General features: G+C 45.1%; 1 protein-coding gene across 5 annotated transcripts in view; it reads left to right on the top strand.

The window, feature by feature from the left end:
- The window catches only part of TAF9B (TATA-box binding protein associated factor 9b), a 226,161-nt gene that overhangs the window by 61,087 nt on the left and 138,048 nt on the right, over window positions 1-27,026 (top strand). For all 5 annotated transcript variants that reach the window (XM_069612890.1, XM_069612891.1, XM_069612888.1 and 2 more), the window contains exons 4-5: window positions 9,322-9,458; window positions 9,538-9,672. In XM_069612890.1, coding sequence (XP_069468991.1) covers window positions 9,322-9,458; window positions 9,538-9,672 — 272 coding nt within the window. The remainder of the gene's footprint in view (window positions 1-9,321; window positions 9,459-9,537; window positions 9,673-27,026) is intronic.

Below are 27,026 nucleotides of genomic sequence, written 5' to 3'. Positions count from 1 at the left end.
GACCAATTACAGACCATGGTGGTCCCAGATATTCACAGAACTCCAGACTCTCTGGCTCCTCTGGTAAAGTCAGACTATGGTGTCGAACATCAACAAAAAGTTGGAGGGGTACACAACTGGAGGGAAACTTACACATGAAATGGAAATCTTTCCTAAGAGCGACAAAGTCCTAAACCCAAGTACTGCCGCAGGAGCACTCCAGACGTCCTTCCTCTTGTCCCCACGACTGAGGCTCAGGAACCAGGGTCTGCTTGGCTGTAGCAAGACTGAAGCCAGCTGGACCACTTTCTTCTAACCAGAGGTACCGTTAGGCAGAAACTGTGCAGTTCCCTTAGGGACCACTGCAAAAGATTTAGGACTACATGTGTTTGGCAGTAAACCCAATTGGTAGCAGTCTGTACCACCCAGATTTACCGGGTAGCTGGTGCTGAGCAGTCAGACTTCTCTCAAGATGAGTTAGGCAGTATATAGAGTATACACAATAGGTACAGAGATACAGTAGCACAAGCAAACACTGACCAGAGCTTTGGTGTAAAAGTATATAATTATTTATTTAAAGACACACTTGTAAATTACACTAGCACAAAAAGGAGGTAAGTAAATTCAACACACAGTCACTATTATATATATATATACAACCCTAATTACTTATTAGACAAGTCTTAGTGAGAAACACCACTTATTTTCAGACAGAGGTGAGCGCTTAACATAAGATGGCACTCTAATAAGTTATATGAAAAGGGAGGAAAAAGGCAGAGTTATGAAAACGCACAATTCCAATACTTTTCAAAGAATCACAGTGAGGCAGGTTAGGCAAAGTCTACTGGAGAACAAGGAAGTTCAAATGCCAGACCCACTCTTAGAGAGAGCAAGCGAAATGTGTCCAGGATCACACAGTGGGTTTATGCCCAAAGACTCTTTGTAGATAGTTCACAAAAGATTGAGATCAAGTCAGGAAAAGTTAGTTAACAGGCCCCAGGCTAACCCAGGTTAGAAAGTCGAGGATTTACTGTCACCCCGAATGATCTGTCGCAAGGGAAGCCAGGCGGCACACAGTACCTGAAAGTGGGAATAACGCTCCAGCGGGGGCAGTTCTTCCTGGCAGCGGATGCAAGTTGGTGTTTCATCCAGAGGAAGAGGAGGTCTCGACGTGGAGGAAAGATGAAGGTCGTTGCACTGCCAGGGAAGAAACCAGCCGCAGAGTTTTCCGGTTACAAGGTACTACCCTTTTCTTCGCGGTAGTGGTAAACCGTGGTATTCCGGTTGCCGGGGTGCTTGGCACAGGCAAGGCGGCCACGGGATGGTCCAGGAAGGCGAAAAGACGGGCAAACTGGTTATCCCCACCAGTCAAAGGAAGAAGACTCACCGGGCTGGAGATCTCCTCTGTCGTCGGCAAAAGTGGTGAGACGGTTCAGCAGGGCTCCACCGGTGGTGTCGTCGTTGCAGGTCGGCTCGGCTTCTTCCTCCTCGGATTCTTTAGGTCGTATGGCGACTTCTGAAGTTACAGTCCCCAAAGCCCTGCTTTTATGCAGAAAACCCCCATTCATTCAGCCTAGCTGTCACTCAAACATGCTAAGTGGTGAGCCGGGCGGCTCACCACTTGGGCCAATCACACAAGAGTGTGACTTGAGTTGCCGAGGCAACTCAGTCCAGGGTGCCTAAACCCCCTCCCACACCCCCTGTGGTACCCAGACAGAGTGGCACCACTTTTGGAGGCTTCTGTGGAGAAGCCCGCCAAAAAGTGGAACCAAGGGCTCGACTTGGGTTGGAGTCACAGAAGCGAACACAAACGCCATTTTGGAACCAAGTTTCGGCAAAAAATACCAACCAGTGAATTTATATTAATTTAATAAACCGGTGGTATGTTCGAGGCTATTTTAAAAAGTGGTAGCCTCGAACAATGGGAAAATCCCATAGGAATATATTTGCGGTCGAATATAAAAAGTAGTATCCACTGCCACCAGCCAAAACTCGGTCGGGGGGGATCTGGACAGTGCCCCCTCGAACAACAGACCCCGGGCAATCGAATTGCCCCGACCAGTACATCCACAATATGATGGTTTGTACTGGTTCTGTTCACAATTTAAGACTAGTAAAGCCAATGGTGGCTTTACATGCCCTGGGAGACAGTAGTCAGTCCCAGGGTATGGAGTCTATGTTGGGGGGGTCGCTACGACACCCCTGGGTTACTGCACGAGGGTGCTGTGTAACCCACATACCAAAAACACATGAAGCTCTATGGTGTAAAGGACCCCATAGCCCATAAAACACATACAAAGTCAAAGGAAAAGGAACACCTCAAATTATGTCTGAGTGGGAGAAAAAGAGTCTCACTCTTAACAGGAGAAAGAAATAAACCCCAAAAATCCAGCAAAGCTGCTGGGGGACTCACTAGGTTTGGGAAATTAGCCTTAACAGAGAATTCTCCCTAACAGGTACTTTTCGGGCTTGCGGTACTTACCTTCTTGCCTTAAATCGCACTTTCTCACTGAGAATTGCACTTGCTGAGTTGATTTCAACTCCCCTTTGCACAGGCTTAACAGCTTGTGTGTCTTCAGTGATTTTCTGTGAACTATCTTACTTGGTGAAAGACTTTATCTAAGAAGTGCATCAGAACTATAGACTTTGTCCAACTTTGGCTGTCCTGACTCCCAAAAGACAGCTTTCTGAATCCATTGACTTTGGCATTGCTTGTCCCTCATAGATTGTAATTTGTTGAACAATTGGGCTTACCTAGATTTCATTGGAGGATTCCAACTGTGTAACACTTATAAGAAATTATGCTCTAACCTTTCTATTTTTCCTTAACCCTTCTTTAAACTAAAGAGTATATTGGTGTTAAATATAAATGCAATACTATCCTTGTTATTGAAGTCACTTCAGGGTGTAGGAGAAATGTGTTAGCATATCCAAAGAGTATTAACCTACTTTAACTTTAGTTAGTCCAAGGTTTGCTTGACTGTTGCAAACAATTGCCTTTTTAAAGAATGCTCAACTAAAACTTGATGTGTAAATAAATAAATATATTTATAACTGAAACCTTGAGAGTGTAAGTGTTCCTTGGTTGCTTGTATTGACGGAGTTCATCTGTACAGCTCTTCAGCTATCATTTACCCCTCTTGAGATACACCTGGCTGCTCAGTCACGCTACCAACTTGTGTAGTACAGACCTATACGGGTTACCTAATAACAAGCAGATAAGTCTTGTGTAGTATCGCACAGTGTGACTGCACCAATTCTTACCTAACACTGGTGGCAGGCAGTGGGATTGGCGTAGAGTCATTACAGTGACTATTTGTTGTACTCGTGCCCAACTAAACCAGCCACAAGGCTAAGCTCCACCAAAAAGAAAATAAACTTGTAACAATGCCTAGTATGGATAACTTTATTTTTCTTTTTTTTTTCTTTTCATTCAGACTGTATATTCCGAATACCTGTATAGCCAACACCACAACACTCAGTGTTACTATCCCACATGTGCCCGTGTTGAAAAACACCTTCTACACACACCTCTTCAACTACAGGGTGTTGTAGTATGGATAACTTTAATGAGTCAGCCCTCAATAACCTGACTGTAGATCAATTGAAAGATTTATATAAAAGCAGGGGTCTGCCTCTGAAAGGAAGAAAAAGTGAACTTATTACAAGGTTGTTAAATCACCAAAGCATGGGACTTGTACCACCTACTAATCAAAATGATATAGAAGAGGATGTTGAGGAAGCTAGTTTAGAGTTAAACTCCAATCTACAAGAAGAGGGAGAGGAGTCTCAGGAAGTGAGCCACACTCTTCCACAACCTGCCCTTATGCCTCAGCCCCTTTCTGTCTTGACCCCACAAAGTCCAAATCCAAGCCCATAATATCTTGCAATTGAAAGACTGGATTAGAGCTGGAATTCAAACCATTTGAAGTACATTTTGAAAGCAAACATCAGGAGGTGAAACTCTGAGAAAGAGAAATGCAGCATGAAATGTAAATGAAGAATATGTCCCTTGACTCTGCTTCCCTTTCTGGATTTTCTAGGTCTACTAGTCCCAAGAGACCTCGCCTGCTTAAAGAAACTGTGAGAATTATATGATCCTAAACTTGATCTTTTGGATGGCTGAGTACGTCTGAATACACCTATAGTCTACAAGAGATAAGGGGGAATGATTTGATTGCATAGCTCATGTCTAGGCTCCCCCAGAATGGTTGTGGTGCTGTTATGGAGTTGAGTGCCAGGGACAGAAAAAGACTGAGTTGGTTAAGCTGGCATTAATAGCCCGATTTGGGAAGGCTCCTTCCCAGTACCGTAAGAGGTTTAGAACCCTCAAAAAGTCTAATGATACCCCTTGGGCTACCTGGGTATGTGCATGTTTGAAGGAATGAGAAACCTTTTTTTTACTTGAGACTATTTTTGATGCCTGCTCTCCTGAACTGAGATAGCACTTAGCTGACTCTAAGGAAATTGATCCTAAGAAACTAGCACAAGCTGCTGACTTATGGGTAGCCAGCAGGGCTACTGATAATGGTTCTGGGAGTACTCACAACGAGGAGGGAAAGCAGCACAAGAAAGAGGGTAAATACATTTCTAATTCCAACCATCGAAAAGAGGGCTACAAACAAAATAAGGGTAGATCCCATGGGAAACCTGGTAGGTCTAGTGAACCTTCTGGTGCTTAACCAGAGGGAGCTCAACAGAAACATTGGGAAATGTTTTGTATGTTGGTCTGTAGATCATGTGAAAGGGGATCCCAGATGTAAGGGTAAACCTTCAGAGGTCCACACTGTCTCCTTAGTCTTCCTCCCTGACAGAGAAGTACAAATGGCTAGTGCACACTTTAATCTACTGGCTGAAGACCCCATTGGAGTTCAAGCCAGTGTATCTCACGTGTCCCTTGGTCTGTGGGAACAACAGAATGTGGATATTTATAATGCCATTCCAGAGGACACTAAAGAGTATTATAATGACAGTATTCTTGTAGATGGCCAGGAGACTCCTGCCATAAGAGACACTGGGGCAAGCATAATGGTGGTTGATGAAAGTTTCTTCAAACCTGAGGATGTAGCTAAGGCACCCAAAGGTCCTGCTAAACTTGCTGGAGGCCCTATCCAAATGGTTCCTATTCTGCCATCTCTCATCCAGTGCAATAGCATGACTGCTAGGATCCCTGTTAGTGTACAGAATGAAGTGCTTGGGAGAGTACTGTTGGGGAATGACTTGAAGGCTCTCAGAGTAGCGTCTAGTACCCCCAGCCCTCCCACCAAAAAAAAGCAGAAGCAAAGAAGATTGCCAGATAGGCCCAGTTTGAGGTTAAGGAGACTTCCAATACCTCCTATCAAAACGAATGCCACCCTTCAACTTCTAAGAGGAGAAGAGAGACTAGGGAGAAATCCAGGGTCTCTGGTACGAAGAAAGGTCTGAAACCCAAACCTGTTCATAAAACAAGGACATCCCCAAGAGGACAGTCCCAGGTCACCCCTGTGACCCCTTCCCCTGCTGATGCTAAGTGGGAGGACCAACCAAATTCAGTGAACACAACTACTGGTGACACAGAGCTGGAAGAAAACCTTCCCTGCAATGGAGATCTGTATCCTAAAGATCATCCTGAGCTGCAGACTTTACTTGCAGAAGGTGGACCCTCTAGGGCAGACTTCAGAAGAGAACAAAGAGATGGTCCCCCTCTAGAAGGTCTGCACCAGTACACAGCTTCCCTGCTGGACGGGCAAGAGCCAGGGAAGTGTATGCTTTACTGGGAGGATGTCCTCCTCTACAGTGAACCTACTGAATCTACCCCAGGGGACTACAGGAGAATGGTAGTGCCTCAGGAGGTGAGACAAAAGTTCCCACAGTTGGCACATGAGATCCCTCTGGCTGGTCACTTGAGTTTCAAAAGGATCAAAGAGAGGCTATCTCTGTACTTCTACTGGCCCAAGTTGGGTGCAGATGTAGATATGTTCTGTAGGAGCTGCCACACATGCCAGCCATTCTGGTAAGAATGCGTCCAAGAATGTGGCACATTTAGTGCCCCTCCCTGTGGTGGGAGTCCCTTTTGAGAAGGTGGGGATTGACATTGTTGGTCCCCTTTGTTAGGGAGAATTCTCAGAAATGTGCCAATTCCTTCCACCTTGGAGACCCCCAACAACGTTGCTGAATTTAGAGGACTTCATTTCTTTAACCTGGAGAGAGACCTTTTTTTCCAGTCTCTCAGGTATTTAAATGGGACTTTTACCTCTGTGTTCCTTTTCATTGTGGAGTCTGACAAACTCCATAGGCATCATCTTTTACATTGTGTCACACCTCACTTTCAGTGCAATGGCACAGGGAAGTCTTCCAGATTTCCCCAAGGTTTAAATACCTTTCTCTGGGATAAACTACTGTTTCCCAGAGCAGTAAAGTAAAATTGACCTTACTTACCATTGTAACTTTCTAGACCCAGCACACCCTATCTTCCAATAGAGTGCTGGAGGGCTTTCTTAGTATCCCCTTTGACTTGCTTCTTATGTAGCATCTTTTATGTTACCCTTTCCTCACTGAATGGCTGGTGACAGTGGTTTCGTTTTGAACTACCATGTTTGCATTTCCCACGGTTGTTTGCAGCTCCGGTACAGCAACCACGGGAGCCATCCTTTTCAAAATGGCACAGAGCCATCTTTGACAAAATGGTCCCAGTCTCCTTTTTCGCCATGTCTTTTGTGGAAAGGTCCTTCTAGAGATTTTCTCTGCGCCCCAAACCAGGTTTGGTCTCTTTGTTCATTTCGCCTTTGGTGGGATTCAGGAGTGAAGCCCGCCTCTGGCTGTGTCTGGGGTTGGCAGAAAGTGAGGGAGGTGCCCGAAACTCCCTGTGGCTGGTCTCCCAGGAGACCCAAATTCACTCTGTTGTGATTGGCTGGCTGACTGTCCGGCAAGGATAGCCACCCTGCTGGGTGAGTGACAGCTGGGCTGGAATGAATGGGAGAAAACTGAATAAAAGGCGATTGGCTTGGAAGGCAGAGTCGACCACTGGACGAAGGAACCGAAGAAGAGCTTGAAGAGGACGCCTGCAGCAACTCCTGCACCGTTGGTTTGCCCGGTGAAGCCCTGCTGCAGTGCCGAAATGCCAAGTTGGCATCAACTGAGAAGCCCCTGCAAGGACGACTTCTCCCTTCGAGTTGATGGGGCCAATCCACTCCAAAGTAATCCACCTGGACATCCATCTCGGAGCTGGTTGAATTTCCACAGAGTTGCTGGAAACAGTAGAGCCAGAGAGAGGAACACTAGATTGTGTATGTTGCTTTTAAGCTGGTTTAGAGATTTTGGAAGATCTTCCGGACTCCCAAGAAGCAGGACTGACCAAGCTTGAGCCCCCTCAACAGAGTGCGGGACACCAGAAGCAAGGAAAGCTCACCTCAACAGCCAGAAACCGCGTTGTTGCTATTTGTGGTAGCCGCGAGAAGATGAAACGCAAAACAGCCACTGAAAGTTTGCCGGTTGAAAGTTTTGACTGTCCCAATGCAGTGCAGGAGTCCCCCGACGTCCTCCCTCTTGTCCCCAAGACTGAGGCCCAGGAACAGTGAGAACAGCAGAGCTGCACAGGAACAGAAGTCATCAGCTGCATCTTTTCTTCATTTCTAAGGTACTGTAAAACAAGTCTAAGAGAACTTACCTCTTACTGTGGAAGTGCTTGTAACTTCTGCAACTCACAGGTCTAATCAGCTTGTGGCCGTACATTTGATTCTTCTTTTTATCAAAGACTCCTAACAACTTGTGCAAAGACTTTTCCATTTACTTACCAGAAGTGTTTCATCCTATACAACACTTTTGCCTATTGACTTTGGCTTAGCCTATTGAATTGTATGACTCTTTTCTAAGAGGATCTGAAAGTATTTACCCTGCTTAAGAATATTGGTGATCTCTTGTGTTCTAATAACCTTTGACAACAGTAAGATATTAATGTCCCCAGCACCCTTGTTATTGAAGTCACCTGTGGGCGTAGGTTGTGTCCGTGGGCCATCCCAAAATGGTCTTTTCTGATTCAGAAACTGAGTGTACAGAATTGAAGTGTATTTGTGTGTTACTATTTTATTGCTCCCTTCTAAAGAAGGCTTTATAACTGACTGATAAATTAATAATAGTTTATGCAATAAACTTTTATTTGAATACCTGTATCTGTGAATCTTTGTTTTACTCCACTACTGCTCACTTTTCCCCCATTGAGATAAGCCTGGCTGTTCAACACGCTACCAAAACTGTGTAGTACAAGCTTATACCAAAGGTTGGGTTGCCTATACCTGTAGTCCGAGTTGCTTTTAGTTTTCCCAGAGGGTACTGCATTCAAACTTTACCTAACACCCTTGAGCCTCCAACTTCCTCAGGCAACCGGTTTATATTGGTTGTGGTAGACCATGCTACCAGACACCCTGAGACAATACCTATGACAACTGTTACTGCTCAGGCAGTGGATGATGACCTCTTTGGTATTTCTTACCAAGGTGGGCTTTCCTAAGGAAGTCATCTCTGACAGGGGATCAAACTTGATGTCCCACTACATGCAGACCATGTGTAAAAACTGTGGAGTGACTTACAAGTTCCCAACAGCCTACCATCCCCAAACTAATGGGTTGGTGGAAAGGTTTAACAGAACAATGAAGAGCATGATAGGTGCTTTAGGGGAACCCCTTAGAAGAAAGTGGGAGCTTCTACTGCCATGCCTTCTCTTTGCTTCTAGAGAAGTCCCTCAAGCTGGAGTGGGTTTTAGCCTTTTTGAGCTTCTGTATGGTCATCCAGTCAGAGACCGTGGTTAAAGGCACCCATGGTTACGTCACTTTTGTTACACCATGAGCTGGTTTACAGCTGCAATTCTAGCATAACCTTTAAGAAGACAGCTTGCAAATAACAATGGCATCCCATAACAGCACATAGTTTGTTTCTGTGTGAAGGAGCTAGTTGAGATCCTCGATGGAGGGGTGTGTGGCAAGGGGATGGGAGGGCTGCTGGATGGGAATGTCCATATTGATTAACATGACCATGGATGGCCAGTGGGTGGGTAAAATTCTGCCTCGCATACCATCTTTTCCCATCTGTACTTCCATGAACATAGTTTTAGTTTACGGGTAACGCTAGCCAAAACTAATTACAAGTGACTAAATCTGCAAATATAAACCCTTTATTTCCTGAATGTCATTAAGAGACACGTTGCAGTTACAGAAGACAATGTAACTGTCTCTTCAGACATAACATTTATTTCGACTATTTGAATCTGTGGATTTGACGTGCAAGTAGACTTGTGCATTGTTAACTTGTGGACCTCTTTAGTCTTGGTAATTCCATTAGTTTAAAGAGCAGTTTTGTCTTTTTCACTAGGGTATGTGACTACTATATTGGAAGATGCGAAAATCTATTCAAGTCATGCTAAAAAATCGAATGTTGATGCAGATGATGTAAGATTGGCAATCCAGTGCAGGACAGACCAGTCTTTCACCTCTCCTCCTCCAAGAGATGTAAGTGTTACAGGTGTTGCTTCTATTAAGTAGACAACACATGGAGAATGTCTAATTGGATACTTTCTCGATTTCTCAGTTTTTGTTAGACATCGCAAGACAAAAAAATCAAACTCCTTTGCCACTGATTAAGCCATATGCTGGACCAAGACTGCCACCTGACAGATATTGCCTAACTGCACCAAACTACAGACTAAAATGTTTGCAGAAAAAGGTATGATTTTCTTTTGTGCAATGTTTATTTTTTTATCAGTATTGTCAAAATAGACTGATGTCAGTGTCGTACAATTTAACTTTTGCCTTCATTAGTGCTTCCACCAAACTGGTTGGCCTTGCTCCAGCTATTGGCCAAGATTTGAACACATTTTCTCTGCAGAAAGTGTTTTTCTTCTGTGTGTTCCCAGGAGCATGCTCGGGACAGCCCACTTCAACTCATCCTGCGTCTTCTCCAAACTCAGTCCTTAGTGTGTACTGCTAAGGTTTAAACCTTTTTGACCAATGGATCAGTGTGCAGGCCTTAATTTTCATTCATATTCCTTGTTGCCACAGTAGTGTTTGCTGGCAGATGTTTTTGCTCCTACTTTCCTCTTGCTCCCATTCTCTTGATTATTCTGATGGAAGTATTTGAGAAATATATTTTCTGTCAGTCCAGCTTCTTTAAGGTTGACAATCAAATATGTGTTGGAATGCCAGCAGCCAAACCATTCCAAGCATGCAGCAAAACATTCTACATTGGAACACTGTAGTCTACAGTATCTGCCCCCTGCAGGACCAGTTAGTTCTTAGCAGGACTCTTGTAATCAGAAAATGGCAAATGCTTGACAGGGCGCCAACCTTAAAGTACTACATGGCCTTGAACTTGCTTGTTCTCAAAGTACAACAAGCCAACATGCCTTAACACTGATGGTCCTTTTAAGGTGATGTATTCTGGTATAGATATATTTTATTTTATTTCTTTATTGTATTTGTTGGTAGCGCCCAGACCCAGCGGTATCACAGCGCTAAGAAGGCAGTACATGTGCGTTACAGGTAGTTGGAAACATTAAGGTTACATTTCATCAAGATAATTGGTCATGTTCAATGTGGGCAGAGGCTGTAAGAGATATTTGTAGATCCTTATTCAAAAGGGATGCACTAGTTTGTTCAGGTCCAAATGGATTGGTCCCATGAGTTTTTAATTCTGTAAAACAGGAATACAGATTGAAAAGTGGGATAGCCCAAAATGAGTACAACTAAAGAGCCCTTTGATGCTGTCGGATACATGTTAGAAGAAATGGAAACCTATTACTGTTTCAACAGTGGGAGTTTTATATGGGATTTCTATGCAATGCTATGTGTTGGGGAAATGTTTACACTTGCATCTGGTGTGGGATGTGCGGCCATCTAACATATTAGTGCAATAACAAACCCAAGCAAATGGGAAGTGAAACCTCTGTAAGGGTAGTAGCGATGGCAGAGCATGCTCCCAAGGGTAGAGGGACACTTTTTATCCTTTCCGCATTGTATATTATGAGATCAGCAGTGCTTAGGAGGGGTTAAAATGTATCCCCTTTCTCACTGCTCCTGTAACATTACTGTTAGTGACGAGCATACCTGAATGGCTGGTGGCAGTGGATGTGTTCTGCCGACTTTTGTGTACGGTTTACCCGCAGGCTCTGCTCACTGCCCGGGAAATGCACAGAAGGGTCACCAACTCCTCCCGCGCTCCCCCAGCCAATGTTCCCATGTTTCTTGTTGATCTTGTGCACACAAATCCTTTTTCCATGCAGGTGTCTGGCGCTCCATACTGAATTAAATTGTTTCCCTCTTGTGTTTTAGTAGCAGTTCCCACTGAAGCAATTGTCTCCATGAGTTCAAATCTGTACTTTGCTCACCTTGACCCCATCGGGCAGCATCTTGCCATACCACAGTCTCGGCTAGTGCTAATTTCTGGAGGTCTTTCCACCACACCTTCACCTCTGGTCACCTACTTGCCTTCCAGCTCATTGCTATCCTGCTCTTAGACAGGATCAATGTTCCTTCTAATTCTTTTTCTCTACGTGTGGAAATGGCTGGCCTTTGTGCGCTCATTATTTTCCATGTGCACAACTGACTAACGAGGTAACACACTTTGTGAGCATGCATAGTTCATGAGCTATCAATCCCAAAGCGTTTGTAAGGCAGTTTCTCTTTTTCCAGCTACTGCAACTCTTTACAAATCAGTGTAAACAGTGTCATTTGCATACCTTTTCCAAAGATAGACGAAAAAATGATTTATTTTATGTGATTATGAAGAGTCAACCAGTCTAAGACTTGGGGATCTGCCACAGTACCTAGCAAAACTACTCCTTCTGAGACAATGCATCAAGCAGAGTGCAAAATGTGCACTAGCCACTAACCCTGGCTAGGTGTATTTGACTCGAATAAGAAATGGTGATGTGTGTAGAATTAAAGTGGCAAGTGACTTTTTAGGGATGGCTAGTAGCTTGCAACTTGGCATTTTGTCACCCAAGTGTTTTATTTACTTGGAAAAAACCTCTGTATTACAAAAAAAAATATCACTCATTACTGATGTGGCTGGCAAAAAATTCAGACCGGATACAATATTTGCAGATGGAATAATGCCAACTAAAAAGAATGTCCACTATAATGAAGTAATTCAAAGGGCAGGAGAAAATGTGTGTAAGGAGGAAATTTGCATCAGAATACCTGCACAACAGAATATGATAAGAATTCCAGTGCCAGTACTTACCATCCACACTACATTGTCCTGTGTACGGAGCTGTGAAAACACTTACTCAAAACCAGTCTTGCAGCTAAGAGGCATGCCGCCACCGGTTTTTACTCCCTAAAAACAGGAAACTATGCCAAACAAAAATGGATAACAATGAACATATTCATATATCACTCTTCTTCCACCTACACAGTTCCATTGATATTTACGAAGCAGTAGCCAGCAGAGCAGTGGCATGGGAAGGAACTCTACTAATAATACTGCCTGATTTCAAGAGGAATCATTAGGGCAAAGAGCATCTTTTAGGCATAAAGTATCCCTATTGGCAAAGCTAATTATTTGACACCCTGAAAAATCATTTCCATGTACGGAGTAAAATCTCAGAGCTCTACTTGCAACCCTGACATAGGAAGTGAAAGGACAGTGAACATAATACAACCTATGATTCTGCCATCCCTTTTTCACTACAGCCTAGATAAACATTCAACAAGAGCCTTACTGAGATTTGTCATGGAACCTGTGGAAAAAAGCGCATGCATTTGTCTTTTATGTTAAGAGCAGCTTTCTCAGAGGTACAACAGTTTGAGTTCCATCTTCTGTGACTAGGGACCCCTCTTCTGCAATTCACTTATCCGTTAAACAAGATGTATGGGGATGCTAAGGGCACTAAACACAGAACACATGATTATATTGAAAAGCCCTCAGCTAATGAGCACAGAAAGAAACAGAAGGTGCAATTTCCTAGACTGCTACTAGAGTTTTCTATCCTTTAGCAAACACACAACACATTTCCTTCACTGTGCTGTACTGCTGAAACATCGGACTTATTTTTTGAAAGTTTCAAATGAGTTCTTCACCCCCAAGGAGTGTTCTCTTAGTTCCCTCCCCCCCCGGTCCCACCACAGCTCTTGTGCTAACCTCCAATATCAGTTGGGAGTGCTCTGTAAAAAGTGAGGGTTTGCAGCAGTAAAACAATCACTTGGATATTTGCATACCCACAATACTTTGCAAGGAAATCATGTTTAAAGCTTCCCCAGTGTTTGCATGGGCAGTTTAAGAAAATGACATGAATCTGCATGTATGCAATTATTTTGCAGTGCAAACAAGATTGTTTGCGACATACCCCACCATAATATTATTGGGAAGGATTATACAAGTGCTCAAACCTTTTTTTTTTAATAGCAGAGAGCTTCCGTATAATTTGTTAAGGTCCATGCCCAAGGAAACATTGAAAACTTGGAAAGGATGCAGATTGTGCTAAAGGTATTCTAGCTGTATGAATATCTGTTGTCTTAATACAATATACAAGTAATTCCAGGCATATTGGTTGCCCATTAGCCCTTACAAGCCAAGTAAATGATATTGCAATGGTGTTCTCCACTTATAGGGTAATTTTAGCAATGCTAAAGTAGGAGTCTGAGTTTGACATTTGCTTACTCAAAATACTTACCAGGCAAATTAATATTTTATTTTAATAATACATTAACTTGCATGGGTACCGTTTCAAAGCGCTTGTGTGGCATATGGACAAATAGGAAGCATGGTAAGAGGTTACATATCCAGTAGCCTGCTTACATAATAGTTGGTATCTGATGTTTGAGCTCACAGTTGAGTTATATAGTGTGGATGATGCTTTTGCTAAGGCACCATGAGTAAAACAAATTCTGGTGTTTCAATGTTATTCATATTACAACAAACATAAAACAAGTGGATGTAGGTACAAATCTGGTAACCTTCCACAGAGCCAACATAGGAAGAGGCAAGGTTGTCCGGTAATATCTAAATGTGGACTGAGGCAGAAGGTACACGTGTGTTGAAGTCAAGTGTAGGTCCATGGTCGGGGATGGAAGGATACTTCATTGATATATGTGGGAATCTCTGAGTTAGATCTTAGCCACTTTTTCATGTTAGTTTTAACCTCCTGAGGGTGTATACTGTTTTAAGGTCATGATTTCATGATAGTGTAATGTAATTAGGCAAGACTAGAATATCAAGACTAGTTAGTATAATTTAGTTTTATTAGGAGAGAAAGCAAATGCCAGATGACTGCTGTTGCTTGTGCCTTATTACTTCTTGAAAAGATGGGCATTGTCTGTGTGTGCTGCTAAAATTCTTCTGAGCGGGACTCAGAAGGAAGCTGGGCAAGCGCAGGTGCGCACAGTTTAGAGGGAACATTGGCCAGGATGCATGCCAAGTCTTTCAGCTTGCTAATGTGTTTCCTGTTCTTCAAGCGTATGAATATGCCCAGTAAGCAGGCTGTTGGTGACCGCACATCTAATATTATATCTGCCCTCGCCCTCATAAATGCTATTTCTGTCCAGAATTGCTGTATTTCCATACAAGCCCAAAACATGTGGACCATGTCTGCATTATGCAGTCCACGTTTCAGGCATTTGTGCTCTTTGTCCTTACTAAAGCTCTCCAATACCTTAGTGTGAGGTATTGTGTGTTAAATATAGCTGAATGAGCTGTAGTTTGGCATTACTAGACACCTGTTTATGGTATGCCATCACTTAGCCCCACTGCCTATCTGTAATAGTTCTCTGCAGCTCTTCCTCCCAACTCCGTCTAGTGTTTTCCAGCCCAAACTTAGTCTTGTGACATTATCAGTTCATATATTCTCGATAACTCATGACCACCCTCTGCGATATCGTATAGCGTTTCTATTGCTGCTGCGCTTCCGGGCTCTCTGGCCGTTATGGAGAATTCTCATATATGTACTAATTCCCTTCACTTTAGAGACCCCCCCAGAAACTTTGCTGGATTTTGAGGACTTGATTTTTTTTACCTGGAGAGAGTGTGACCCTTTTCCCACTCTTTCATTTGTTTTAAAATGTGTTTTACTCTTGTGTTTTATTTGATTATAGAGTCTAAACAACTCCATAGGCATCATCTTTTCATTTGTGTCACCCAGCACCCTCAGAGCAGTGGCGCACAGGGAAACCTTTTAGGCTTTTCCAAGGTTTAAATACCTTATCTGGGATAAACTACTGTTTCCCAGAGTAAGTAAAGTGAAATTGACTTTACGAGTCTTTTTAAAGTCCTAGACCCAGGACACCCTATTTTACAATAGAGCGCTGGAGGGGTTACTTGGTATCCCCTGTGTCTAGATACTCATGTAGCAGTCAAATGCTACCCTTTCCTCTCAGAATGGCTGGTAGCAGTGGTTTTTCCTCAGAGTTCTGCAGGAAAACTGAATAACCAGGGAGAGTTGCACCAGCTTTTGTGCTTGACTACAGCTACCGGAATTGAAGATTTGCCAGTTGCCAGCTTTTTGACCAGTCGCAGTGCAGTGCAGGTGCCCCCCAATATCCTCCCTCTTGTCCCCACGACTCAGGAGGCCCAGGAACAGCGAGATCTGCAGGAACTGCCAGGAACAGAGGTCATCAGCTGCATCTTTTTCTTCATTTGTAAAGGTACTGTAAAATCAGACTGAGAGTACTTACCACTTGCGGTGAAAGTGCTTGAAACTTTCCCAACTCACTCACTTTCCCGACTTTTCCGTTTTACTACCAGAACTGCTTTATCCTATCCAAGACTTTAGCCCATTGACTTTGGTCTAGCCTATCGAATAGAATTCACTCTTCTGGTGAACTCTAAATATTTGCACTTTCTAAGATTAATTGTAACCTTTCATGTTCTAATAATCTTTGCCTTTACTCCTCTTGAAAAGTATTTCTGAAATAGTGTTGAAGTGTGTTTGTGTGTGATTTATAATTGCCTCCTTCTTATGAATGTTTTATAACTGACAGATACATTAATAAGCATTTATCAAAGGAACCCTGAGTGTAAGAGTTTATTTGAACACTTGTGATTGTAGACCTCTGTGTAACATCATTACTGCTCACATTCCCCTCTTGAGATAAGTCTGGCTGCTCAGCTCCGCTACCAAAACTGTGTAGTACAGACATATACCAAAGGTTGGTTTTGCTTACACCTGTAGTCCTAGTTGTGTGTAGTGGTCCCAAAGGGTACTGCATACAAACTTTGCCTAACAGTGGCCATGTCTGCCTCAGTGTCGCCAGGAGGGAGGCATGCAATATCTGTTGCCCTCTATGTAGACTAGTGTTTACTACTAGTAGGTTGAAGTCTAATGGAGCTTCATCTACTACCAACTCTCCTATCGTGGCGATTCCCAGGGCCTCCCAATATTTACTTACTTGCAACCTTACCTGCTGAACCTCTGCCTTGAGTGCCACTAATGGGATTTGAGGCGAGTAGGGCACTTTGTCTCCTAACATGCGGCAGGCCTTGTTCCATATTGCCTTGCCTAGTCTCAGTAGGAGCAGGGGCTCAGCCAGTTTTTTTAATGGTGTTCAGACTATCTCTTTCATAAAGGAGGTGGCACATGCCGTTTGCAACAAGTGGGTGTCTTGTGTTGGCTCGTCTGCCAGCCACCGCATGACAAACTGGAGTTAGCTTGGCACAAAGTATGCCTCAAAGTTTGGCACTTTTATACCACCTTGTTCGTATGTCGGCTCTTAACCCACAGAAATCCTCGGCATATTGTTTACAGCTTCTTAAAGAAGCCTTTGTGAATGTCATACTGGAGGTTCGCGAAATAGTGTAGTAGCCTAGGTAACACTACCATCTTCAGTAGGGCAGCTCTGCCCATCAATGATAAGGGTAATTTTGCCCCAAAAGGCCATGGACTTCTTTATTCTCTCAACTGCTCTCGGTTATTTGTAGGTGTTCTAATTTGGGTTTGTGATAGATGTCCACCCCCAGATATTTGAACGTTTCCGTCGCCCATTGCACTGGCAGCACCAGTAATGTGCTTAGCTTCCTTCCTTTGTACCCCTCTAATGGGAATAGACACAACTTTATTTCACTAACTGTGATACCTGAGATCACTGCATATCGCTCCAATACATCTAAAATGTATTGCATTTTGGTCTCCGGATTTTGTAAGTAGATGAGCACATCATCAGCATACAGGGAGATAAGGTGCCCCCCCCCCCTTGTATCTCTATGCCCGCTACCCCGTATTCCTTCCGTAGATATGCTGCTAGAGGTTATAGGGCTAATATAAATAGCATTGGCGACCATGGGCATCCCTGTCTTGTGTCTTTTTCCAACGTCCATTGCTTCGAGATCAGGTTACCCGTCTTTACTCTGGCAACTGTCTTGTTGAACAGACGCACCCACTTTATGTAGGTAGGGCCTATGCTGTAGATCTCTATATGATGGATTATTTATAACATTCTTAATACCCATAGGTTTATAAGCACAGAACCGGGGATCGAACCTGTGTTGATCTGTGTCGTCTTGCTTACAAGGCGAGCGCATTGCCCCTTAGCGATCCTCCCGAGACCCCCTCTAGCATAGCAAATGCCATTGGCCATCTGACAGTCAAAGGCTTTCACCGCATCAAATGAAGCTATAGCGTTGAGGTTGTCACTATCTTTGGTCTGGTCTATGACATGATGTAATCTACGCAGGATTCCTGGGATATTCTTATTCGGGACGTATCCAGTTTCATCTGGGCATACTAACCTGGCTAGCACTTGTTTAAGCCTGCTAGCCAACAGGTATGTTAATATCTTACTGTCTTGGTTCAAAAGCGACAGGAGTCTATACGAGCCACAGTCTGTGTCATGCTTGTTTGGTTTTAGCAGTGGTACGATTAAGGATTCTCTCAGCGACAGCGGAAGAGATTCCCTGTCAAATGCCTAATTGATGATTGCTAACATTGAGGGCTGGATCTCCTCCCCATACTCCTTGTAGAACTCACTGGGTATGCTATCTGTCCCTGGTGTCTTCCCTGTTGGTAGCTCTCTAACAATCATTCCCAACTCTTCCAGCGTTATGGGGGCTTCTAACTGTGCCGCTGCGTCTTTGTCCAATTTTGGAAGGGCTATGTGTGCTAGAGCTTCTTCTATGTCCCCAAGTTTTGTCCCTGGCATTTCTGCATATAACCCCTGGTAGTATTTAAGGAAACAGGTATGTATCCCCTTTTGTGTCGTGTGTGTTATTCCATCTTAATCTTTCACTCCCTTTATTACCTCCCGCTTAAATTCATTTCTGTATAGGAACGCCAGCAAAGCACACTGGCTTGTCTCCCGTTGCATGTTGTCTATCAACATAACCTGTGCCAGTGCTTTAAACATTCATGCTGCAGACGGTCCCCCTCGAATATACTTTCTGTTATCTGGTCTCCTGCTCTGTCTATTCTCTCCATAGTGGCTTCTGCTTCTGATATTTCTTTTACTACTGCAGCTCGTATACCTTCTGCTTTGGCAATTGCTATGCCTCTGATAACTACCCATAGAGTATGAGCGGAGGTTACGCTGCCAGTGTTGTACTTGAAGTACTCTTTAATTCCTTCTCTAAGATGTTCCTGGAATTCATCTTTCAGGGCTTCTCCTCTGAGCTTCCAGGTCGGGATACACGCTCTAGGTGGCAGAGCGTACCATGATACCATTATCGGTGAGTGATCCGATAGTACTATCGTCTTATATTCTGCTGAGGTCATCTCGCTTGATGTTTCTGCGCCTGTAAATAAATAATCTAGCCTAGTGAAACGTTTAGTTGGGGCTGCATAGTGTGAGTATCCAGTGCCCCCCTGGTGGTGCTATCTCCATACATTCACGAAGTTAAACTCCCATAATAAGATGTATAAGGCTTTAGTCGCAGGGGGTGGATGCGTGTATTTGTCGTCCGATCTGGCTACCTTGGGATCCAGTACGCAATTGAAGTCTCCTCCCCATACTACTGTGCATTTTCTGTCTTTGCTATTGTGATGGTACAGTGTTTGGAAGTAGGCTGCCGTGTCATGATTGGGAGCATAAATATTTATAATACACAACTCCTTATTTTCTAATATACCCTTTATCGTGACCCTTCTACAATTCTCATCTTTGTCTATGCGCAACACTTTAAAGGGGACTGTAGGTACTATCCAAGTTAGCACTCCCCTAGCGTATGCTGAATAGGGGGAGCCCGCCATAGTGCCCAGCCATCTTCTTATGAGGGCAGTCAATTTCTCCATTTTGAGGTGTCTCCTGTAAGAGCACTATATCTATTTTCTGGCGGCATAGGTATGTCATTACTTTGTTCCTCTTTATGTAGCTATTAAGACCTCTTACATTCGAAGAGGCTACTTTGAGTTCACCTAACATTTGAGCATTTTTTTGTCTGCCAGGGCAATGGTATGGTCAAAACATCTGCGCACTGTGCGGTCACATAGGCTGTCCCCCAACTGTCCCACCCTCCCCTGCTAACTACCCCAACCCCAACTTGTGCCCAGCTCAATTCCTCATGCCCGGGCATTCCTGCTTATCACCTTTGCACTAATATCTTTGTCCAGAGTGCTGCGGTTGGATACATAATAGCTAGTATCCTGGTCAACAGAACCTAAACACTATTGTGGGTAAAGGTTGCTTATTTTTCTCCTTTTTGTTGAAGCCTGGGAACCTAGTATGGTACTCCTGAGTTCCCAGGGGTGATGTATCATCAAAGTATGGTATCATAGCATTGACTGTGCTTGATATATCTTGCCATTGTTCCGTGGGATTGCCCAGCCTGTAAGATCTCGTTTACGTGTCTGTCGTGAATTCTCCTTGGCTGTCTGTCTTCGATTGTAGGTTTTCAGCGTCCATCCATGTTTGTGCCTCCTCCGCGGTATCGAAGAACCATGTACGCCCTTTATGCATTATTTTAAGCCTTGCTGGGTAGAGCAACATATACTGTAGGCCAGCCTTACGGAGTCGCTTCTTTGCCATGTTGTACTGCATCCTTTGTCTTTGCACCTGCAGGGTGTAGTCCGGGAACGCTGAGATTCTTGCTGCTGTTCTCAGTATCGTTCGTCCTTTTCTGAAATGTTCAAGAATACTTTCCCGGTCCTTCTAATTTAATATGCAAGCTATGATGGGCAGTGGTGGAGCACCGGGAGGCGATCTCCTAGTAAGAGCTCTATGACCACGCTCCACTGTTAAACCTTGGGACAGGTTGCCTGGACCATGTCGTGTAACAACATGTTTTGCACAAAATTGGTCGGGTTTGTACCTTCTTCTCCCTCTGGTAGCCCGATGATATAAACATTATTCTCCCTTGTGTGTCCTTCTGCATCTTCGACCCGCCCTTTCAAATCCTTTATTTGTTGTTGTAATATCGATATGTTTTTGTGGTCCCTGTCAATTCTGCAGTGTTTGGGCTCACTTGTTTTTCAAGGGTGCCGGTGCGATCCGCCAGCGCCCTGACATCCTGTCATAGGAGATTCCCATCAATACTGATGGTGTCCATCTTTGCTTCCAGCGCAATTGTCGGGGCTGCTATTGCCGCAAGTGCTTGCTGATCCTCTTGGGTCCGATCCCGTAGCGAGTGTTGTCCTGGAGAACCCATCTTCATGTCCCCACTAGCATTTGGAGGAGCCACAAACGTGTCCAGGGTGGGCTGCTTAAGCTTAGTTTCGGACTGTTTGGCTGCCGTGTTTCCTGCACCGCTTTCTAGTGGTCACTTGGTCTTCTTACAGATGCCTGCAGCGTGAGTTTTCGTCCCTCACAAGCGCACAATATTGGCCGGGCTTTGTGCTCACTTTAGCCCCGAGGGGGCCTGCTTTATTGTTCGCACAGCCTGCTCCTGGTCCACAGTGATCACTACTTTGTGTCCGGATGGTATGGCCTTTGGGGTGGCTGAAAGTGTCTTACCCTTGTTTGTAGACTCAGCCAGATAATTCAGCTTTTGCAGCAGCCACCTGTTATTGTCAGTGGTGCCTGACCTGCTTTACAGTGCACATTTCCAGCTTCCCTGTTGTTAATGCTTCCTATGGCTGTGTTCTTACAATTGGATCAATGCCTTTACTTATTTAGGCTGCAAGGTGGGGGACTGAGTAACTTCCACAGCTGTCCCTTATCTCTGCTTAAATGCTACTGCAGCGCCGCTCTGCTACTGCAAATGTCACTTTGCTTCCTGTGTATTGCAGGCTATGTGCTGTACGTACTACGCCTTAGTGATGTCTATTTCTCTGCACACGCTTACTTGAACGGACCAGTCATTATCACTCCAGACTGCCGTCGCAAGTCCGCGGCTGCTAATCTCCCGATTCACTGCCTAGCTGCAGTGTGCAATTGTGCTCCCGGATGCAGCCTTGCGTTCCAACCATGTGGGAGGATCCGCCGCCCTCTGCTATAGCTTTTCTGTTTTCCGTTCTGGTCCTGCAGGCTCGCTCAACCTTCCGTGCGCCTCGCTTGCACAGGCACCGGGCTCCAGCGACGGTTCTACTCCAGTGCTGTCCCTCGGGTATCGGCGCGGCAACCCGTATACATCTGTCAACACCCCCCGATTTCAGCTCAGTCCATCTGGTGCAGCATGCGGCTCGGGTTTTTACTGAGGGACTTGATGTTTCAACGAGGAGGGCATCTCTTACCCTGGACCACCGCCATGTAGCTTCAATGTCCGTGCCACCAGTCATTCGCTGCAGAGAGAGTTACTTTGTATCCTGGCTCCAATTCGCGTTCACAGTTCTACTCTGCATTCACTATGCATTCCGTTGTTGATACCCCGACACATGGCTCATAACTGCAGTGAGATCCTCTGCTTTGGGCCGGATTATTTAGGATCACACAGGAGTGTTGTAAAGAGCTTCCTTATCGCATGGCTCGCTAGCCAAGCTCCCCCTTTGGCGGTGAAGCCCACCAAGGCTCGAGTGTTTTTGAGGACAGGAAACGGGGGAGGATCCCGAAATCCTGATGGTTTTTGTCTTCTGACATGCCTGCCTGGAACCAGGCATGCCAAAAGACAGGACAGCCACCCCCCCACCCCCTAAAGTTTGAATACAGCATGAGTGCTGATTGGCTGGGTTCCTGGACAAAAGGCTGGATTCCTGGTGCACAGAGAGAGTCGACTATTGGAACTAAATCTGAAGAGGAAGACGACGCATGCAGATACTTCCAGTGACCGGACATGCCTGCTGAGTGACCACTGCTGTGCTGACTCCTTCTTCCATGTGACAGACTAGCTCCAAAGAGGACGAATCCTTCCCTTGGGCTGGTTGGAATAACCAGTCTCAAGACGACCTGCACTTCGAGCCATCCCACGGTGAGCTGCGATCTTCCTGGCTGCAAACCGCCCAAAACCCTGGGACCTGCGACCATCCCGCAGTTCATCGTCTTGTCACAAACAAATACTCCTGAAACTTTCGGGAGGGGTCTCTTGCCTCTGGAGGTCCGAAAGGAATCCACCAGTTCACCAAAGTCCCCTCACCAGAATGCAGGATAGAGCAAACTAGGAGAATCGACCGGACAGTAACCGTTCTTCATTGGAGTCTGTTAAAAGGAGCCAAAAACCACATCTCTGCGTTTGAGCATGAATAATTCTTTGCTGTGGTTCCTCTCTCTCGACTGCTGCTGCAACTTCCCTTTAAGAGTCCCTCCTTTTGTCAACACGCCCAATGACCAAGAGACTGGGGTCTGCTGCTGCTACATCGTGAAGGCGCCCAGCTTCATGATCTTCATCGCTCCTAAGTTTCTGTGGGACTCATGGTAATACTTGCCTTGAGTCATTCTGTCGCTCCTTTGCTGCTGGAGAGCTGATTCCAGTGTTGGGTGTTCGCCCATACACGTTCACCCAAGCCTAACGCTTGTGCACATTCAGGGAGCTTTCTCTGGAGTGCCTGAAACCTTTTTACCAACCAAAGCTTGCTACTTACTTGTAACCGAAGAATCCTGCTAGAACTCTGACTTTTCTGCAATTGTACCTGCTTGTTCCTCCCTTCCATCTGACACTGATGAACTCATAACTAGATAGTGATGGACTGCTAAAAGCCATATACCTGTGAAACATATTACAAGTCCTGAAAAGTGCTTACCTGCGATTGTTGGTCATGTTCATTCATGGCTTTCCTGAAAGAAATATTCTGAGTGTGCTAGAACAGTGTTTTACTTACTTGTGAATTGCATAAGGCCATTGTATAGGTTTTTACACTGTACTTTACTCACTCGAGTAGTTGTATTGGTTTTCTAATGTGTTTGCTAGTAATACTTGCCTTACTGATGATTTATCTTGGCCTTGTGTAGCTATAGAATAAACAATATTTTCATATAACTTGTGTTCCTCTTTAGACTATGTATGCACCATGTTCTTTGTACTAACATACATTATCTCTCCTAAGATAAGTCTGGCTGCTCTGTCACGCATACCAACACCTTGAGTGGTACAGACGTATACTCCAAGTTGGAGCTCTGTTCCCTGGCAGAGAGTTTACTCCCCAACATTCCTCACCCGAACCAAGCGCTGAAGATTGTGTCCCCAGCATATTCTGGAAGAACTGCTGTGTCATCTGGAATAATCATAAACCGGGGGGCACGTTAACATACCTCTATCTACCTGTCCCCCCCTGTTTTCCATAGGGTAACATTGGGTGTGAAGCTCTTGTCCCTACCTGCCTCTGGTCGTCGAACCTGGGCTAATGATCCTTTTCTTGGGTTTACCTGGGGGATAGGATGGACATAGTGGGGTACTTACCTGATTTTGGGGAAAATACTTATCTAACTTTTGAACGTTACACTAGGTGCCACCACCAGCACACTGCATCATTTTGACTTAGACTCACCTGAATAAGTTATATTTCGGAACTTGTGACATTGGGAAACGGCTGTGCGCCGTTAATACAAACAGAAGCAAGGGGAGCCCATAAGGTGTCCAAGAACCACGGTTGTGCTATTTGCAAGTAGCTGAAACCTCGAAGTGCCGTTGTCCATTGCTGCCGCCAACCTTCAAACCGTAGTGCAGAAGTCCCCAGACGTCCTCCCTCTTGTCCCCACGACTGAGGCCTAGGAACAACAGGATCTGCAGGACTACAACAGGAACAGAAGCCAGCTGGATCCTTGTCACACTTTTGTGGTGGAATTAAAGACAGCACTTGCTGCTTCCGACCTTCAGACCGTAGTGCAGAAGTCCCCAGACGTCCTCCCTCTTGTCCCCACAACTGAGGCCCAGGAACAACAGGATCTACAGGACTACAACAGGAACAGAAGCCAGCTGGATCCTTGTCATACTTTTGTGGTGGAATTAAAGACAGCACTTGCTGCTTCCGACCTTCAAACCGTAGTGCAGAAGTCCCCAGACGTCCTCCCTCTTGTCCCCACGACTGAGGCCCAGGAACAACAGGATCCACAGGACTACAACAGGAACAGAAGCCAGCTGGATCCTTGTCATACTTTTGTGGTGGAATTAAAGACAACACTTGCTTCGTTACTTTATGAGAAGTTATTGCTCTTAAATTTTTGTAAACCATAGAACAGTTGAGTAGTAGCTCACAATTTCTTCTGAGGGTAAATGACAATAACTGGGAGACTTCCTCCACTTGGGATTCTGTAGTTCGGCTATTGTTAATGGACCTACTGACAATGACATCAATATTAACTTTGGCTCTTCATGGAGCTGACCACACAGCCTTTTACTTTACTTTTCTGACCCCACAGGGGTCTCTCTCTCTCCTCTCTCTCTCTCTCTCTCTCTTTCTCTTTCTCTTTCTCTTTCTCTTTCTCTTTCTCTCTTTCTCTGCTGTTATTGTACTCCTACAGAATATTTTCCCTCCGAGCAGATCTTTACAGTCTCATTACAGAGGTTAAATGATTTTCAATTCCATATGTGGCACTAATTTTATAGACTTTGGATATTCTTATTCACATCAATTTCCCCTTCAGTACCTTAGAACAGCTCCCATTCCGTCAGCGATCTCAGAATGGGTTAATTCCTTCTCCCGGCGTCACACAACTCCCTCTGTGAGTATTTAACTTGATCAGTTTCAGAGCGAGAGATTTTTTCAGTTGATATTTTCCTCAGGCGGCCGCCGTGAGAAATTATCTGTTCATTCCAGCTGATCTTCGCCTGCGGTGGCTGAGTGAAATGACGCGTTCTTTGACAGCTGGTATTCTCCATCGGCGGTCGCATATATTAACACATTCTCCCTCCCTCAGCTTCTCCTGTCACCAGGCTCTGATCGTGAGCCTTGTTGTGTTCAGCCTCGGTCTCCTGTGACAACGCCAGTGTATTTTCTTCTGCACCATGTTCCTCAGGTGACAGCGCAACAGGAGACAGACACTTCTCTCAAACCCAGCCCTACATGGCTAATTAACAAGACGAACTTCTTCAGTCTTAACAATCTGTTCATCCGCTTCGGGCCTCCGTATGCCCATCAATATCCAACCTCCTGCTCAGCACCTGATCTCTGTCAACAACGAACCAAACGTTCATTAGAGGAAAGCCCCTCACCTTTTGCAGCTCACTGGCCATTCGTTATTTCACTTGTCTATCAATCCCCAGGAACCCTCTCCTCCAGCTATCCATGCACCCTTTTTCCTGCTGTGGTGTCCTGTGTTGCTGGATTTCTCCTCATGGCCCCCCTTCTCTTGGTTAACCCCTTCACAGACCCCCCTCTCTAGACCCTTATGTTCGGGAAGGGCGTGGGCGCGTAACGAGTCTGCTTGGGCCATCAATCGACCAGGGTGGTGAATGGTTTGGAAGGAGAAAGGTTGGAGCGACAGAAACCATCTCAGTATTCTGGGGTTGGTATCCTTGTTCCTGGCAAGCCAAACTAATAGGGCATGGTCTGTCACTAAGGTGAAATGACGTCCCAAGAGGTAGTACCTGAGGGCTTCCATCGCCCATTTGATCCCCAGACACTCCTTCTCTATGGTTGCATATCCCACTTCACGGGAAAGTAGTTTTCGGCTGATGAAGAGGATGGGTTTCTCTGCCTCTCCTTGATTTTGGAATAAGATTGCTCCCAGTGGGGTTGGTATGTATGTAGAAAGAGCGCTTCATAATCTGGACATTGAAGAACAGCTTGATCCGTGAGAGCATTCTTTGATGCAATAAAGACAGCCTCCGTAACCTTGTTGTGCCGTTCCCGTTTGGCGGGAGCAGAGGGCCTTAGTAGGTCAGTCAGTGGGGCTGCTATAGTCGAGAAGTGTGGGATGAATCGGCGATAATATCCGACAAGGCCCAGACTTGTTGCGTGTTGGCCAGGAAGTGTAATCTTTGTATCGCCTCCATCTTCTTCTGCGGTCTGATGTTCCTCTGACCGATAAATTATCCCAGATATTTTGTGTGGACGTTGGCCATATGAGTTTTCTTTGGGTTGATATGTAGGCCTGCTTGCTGAAAAGTCTCGAATGGCCTCCAGGTGTTTCAGATGTTCCTTCCAGGATTGGCTGTATATAATTATGTCATTGAGGTGTGCTCCCACATATTGTTCATGACGCTTTAGCAGGGAGTTCATAAGCCACTGCAAGGTAGTTGGTGCCCTGTGAAGACCGAAAGGGAGTACTGTGAATTGGTAAAGACAGGTAGGGGTTGCGAAGACTGTTTTTTCCTTGTCGGGTGGGTGGAGTGGAAATTGCATTAGTGGTTCGACCTGGTGACGATGAAAACACTTTTGAGTACCGGTCCACTAAATGCACCAGTTCCGTCCTTTGTGTGGAACTTAAATCAGAATTTATGTTCAGGGCTTCTTTTCCAACGTTTTCCCGACTCTGAGGAAGGTATTCGGGCGGTGGTACTTCCGTGTTGATCATTGCGACCGTGGATTTCCATTTTTTTAACATGTTAATGTGGTATGTTTGAAGGGTAGCCTTCCTGTCCGTCTGGCGTACTTTATATGTGACTGGACCCAGAACTTGCTCTATGGTATAAGGTCCTCTCCATGCTGCCAACATCTTGTGCTCTGTGGTCGGTAGTAGAACCGGCACCTGGACCCCGGGGGGGGAGGAATAAGATAGGGACGTGGAAGCTGGGGGCCGGGGTTAGGAAGGGGTTGGGTGAAGGGAAAGTTTAAAGCACGTACACCTTGCCAACGGGGTGCAAGGGGTGGGGGGGCAGGCAAAAGGGGGTGAAAAAGTTTAACAATCCTG

Source organism: Ambystoma mexicanum, chromosome 5p, assembly GCF_040938575.1.
Source record: "Ambystoma mexicanum isolate Mex_15411 chromosome 5p, UKY_AmexF1_1, whole genome shotgun sequence".
NCBI classification, from domain to species: domain Eukaryota; kingdom Metazoa; phylum Chordata; class Amphibia; order Caudata; family Ambystomatidae; genus Ambystoma; species Ambystoma mexicanum.
This window is presented reverse-complemented; position numbering and strand designations above follow the sequence as displayed.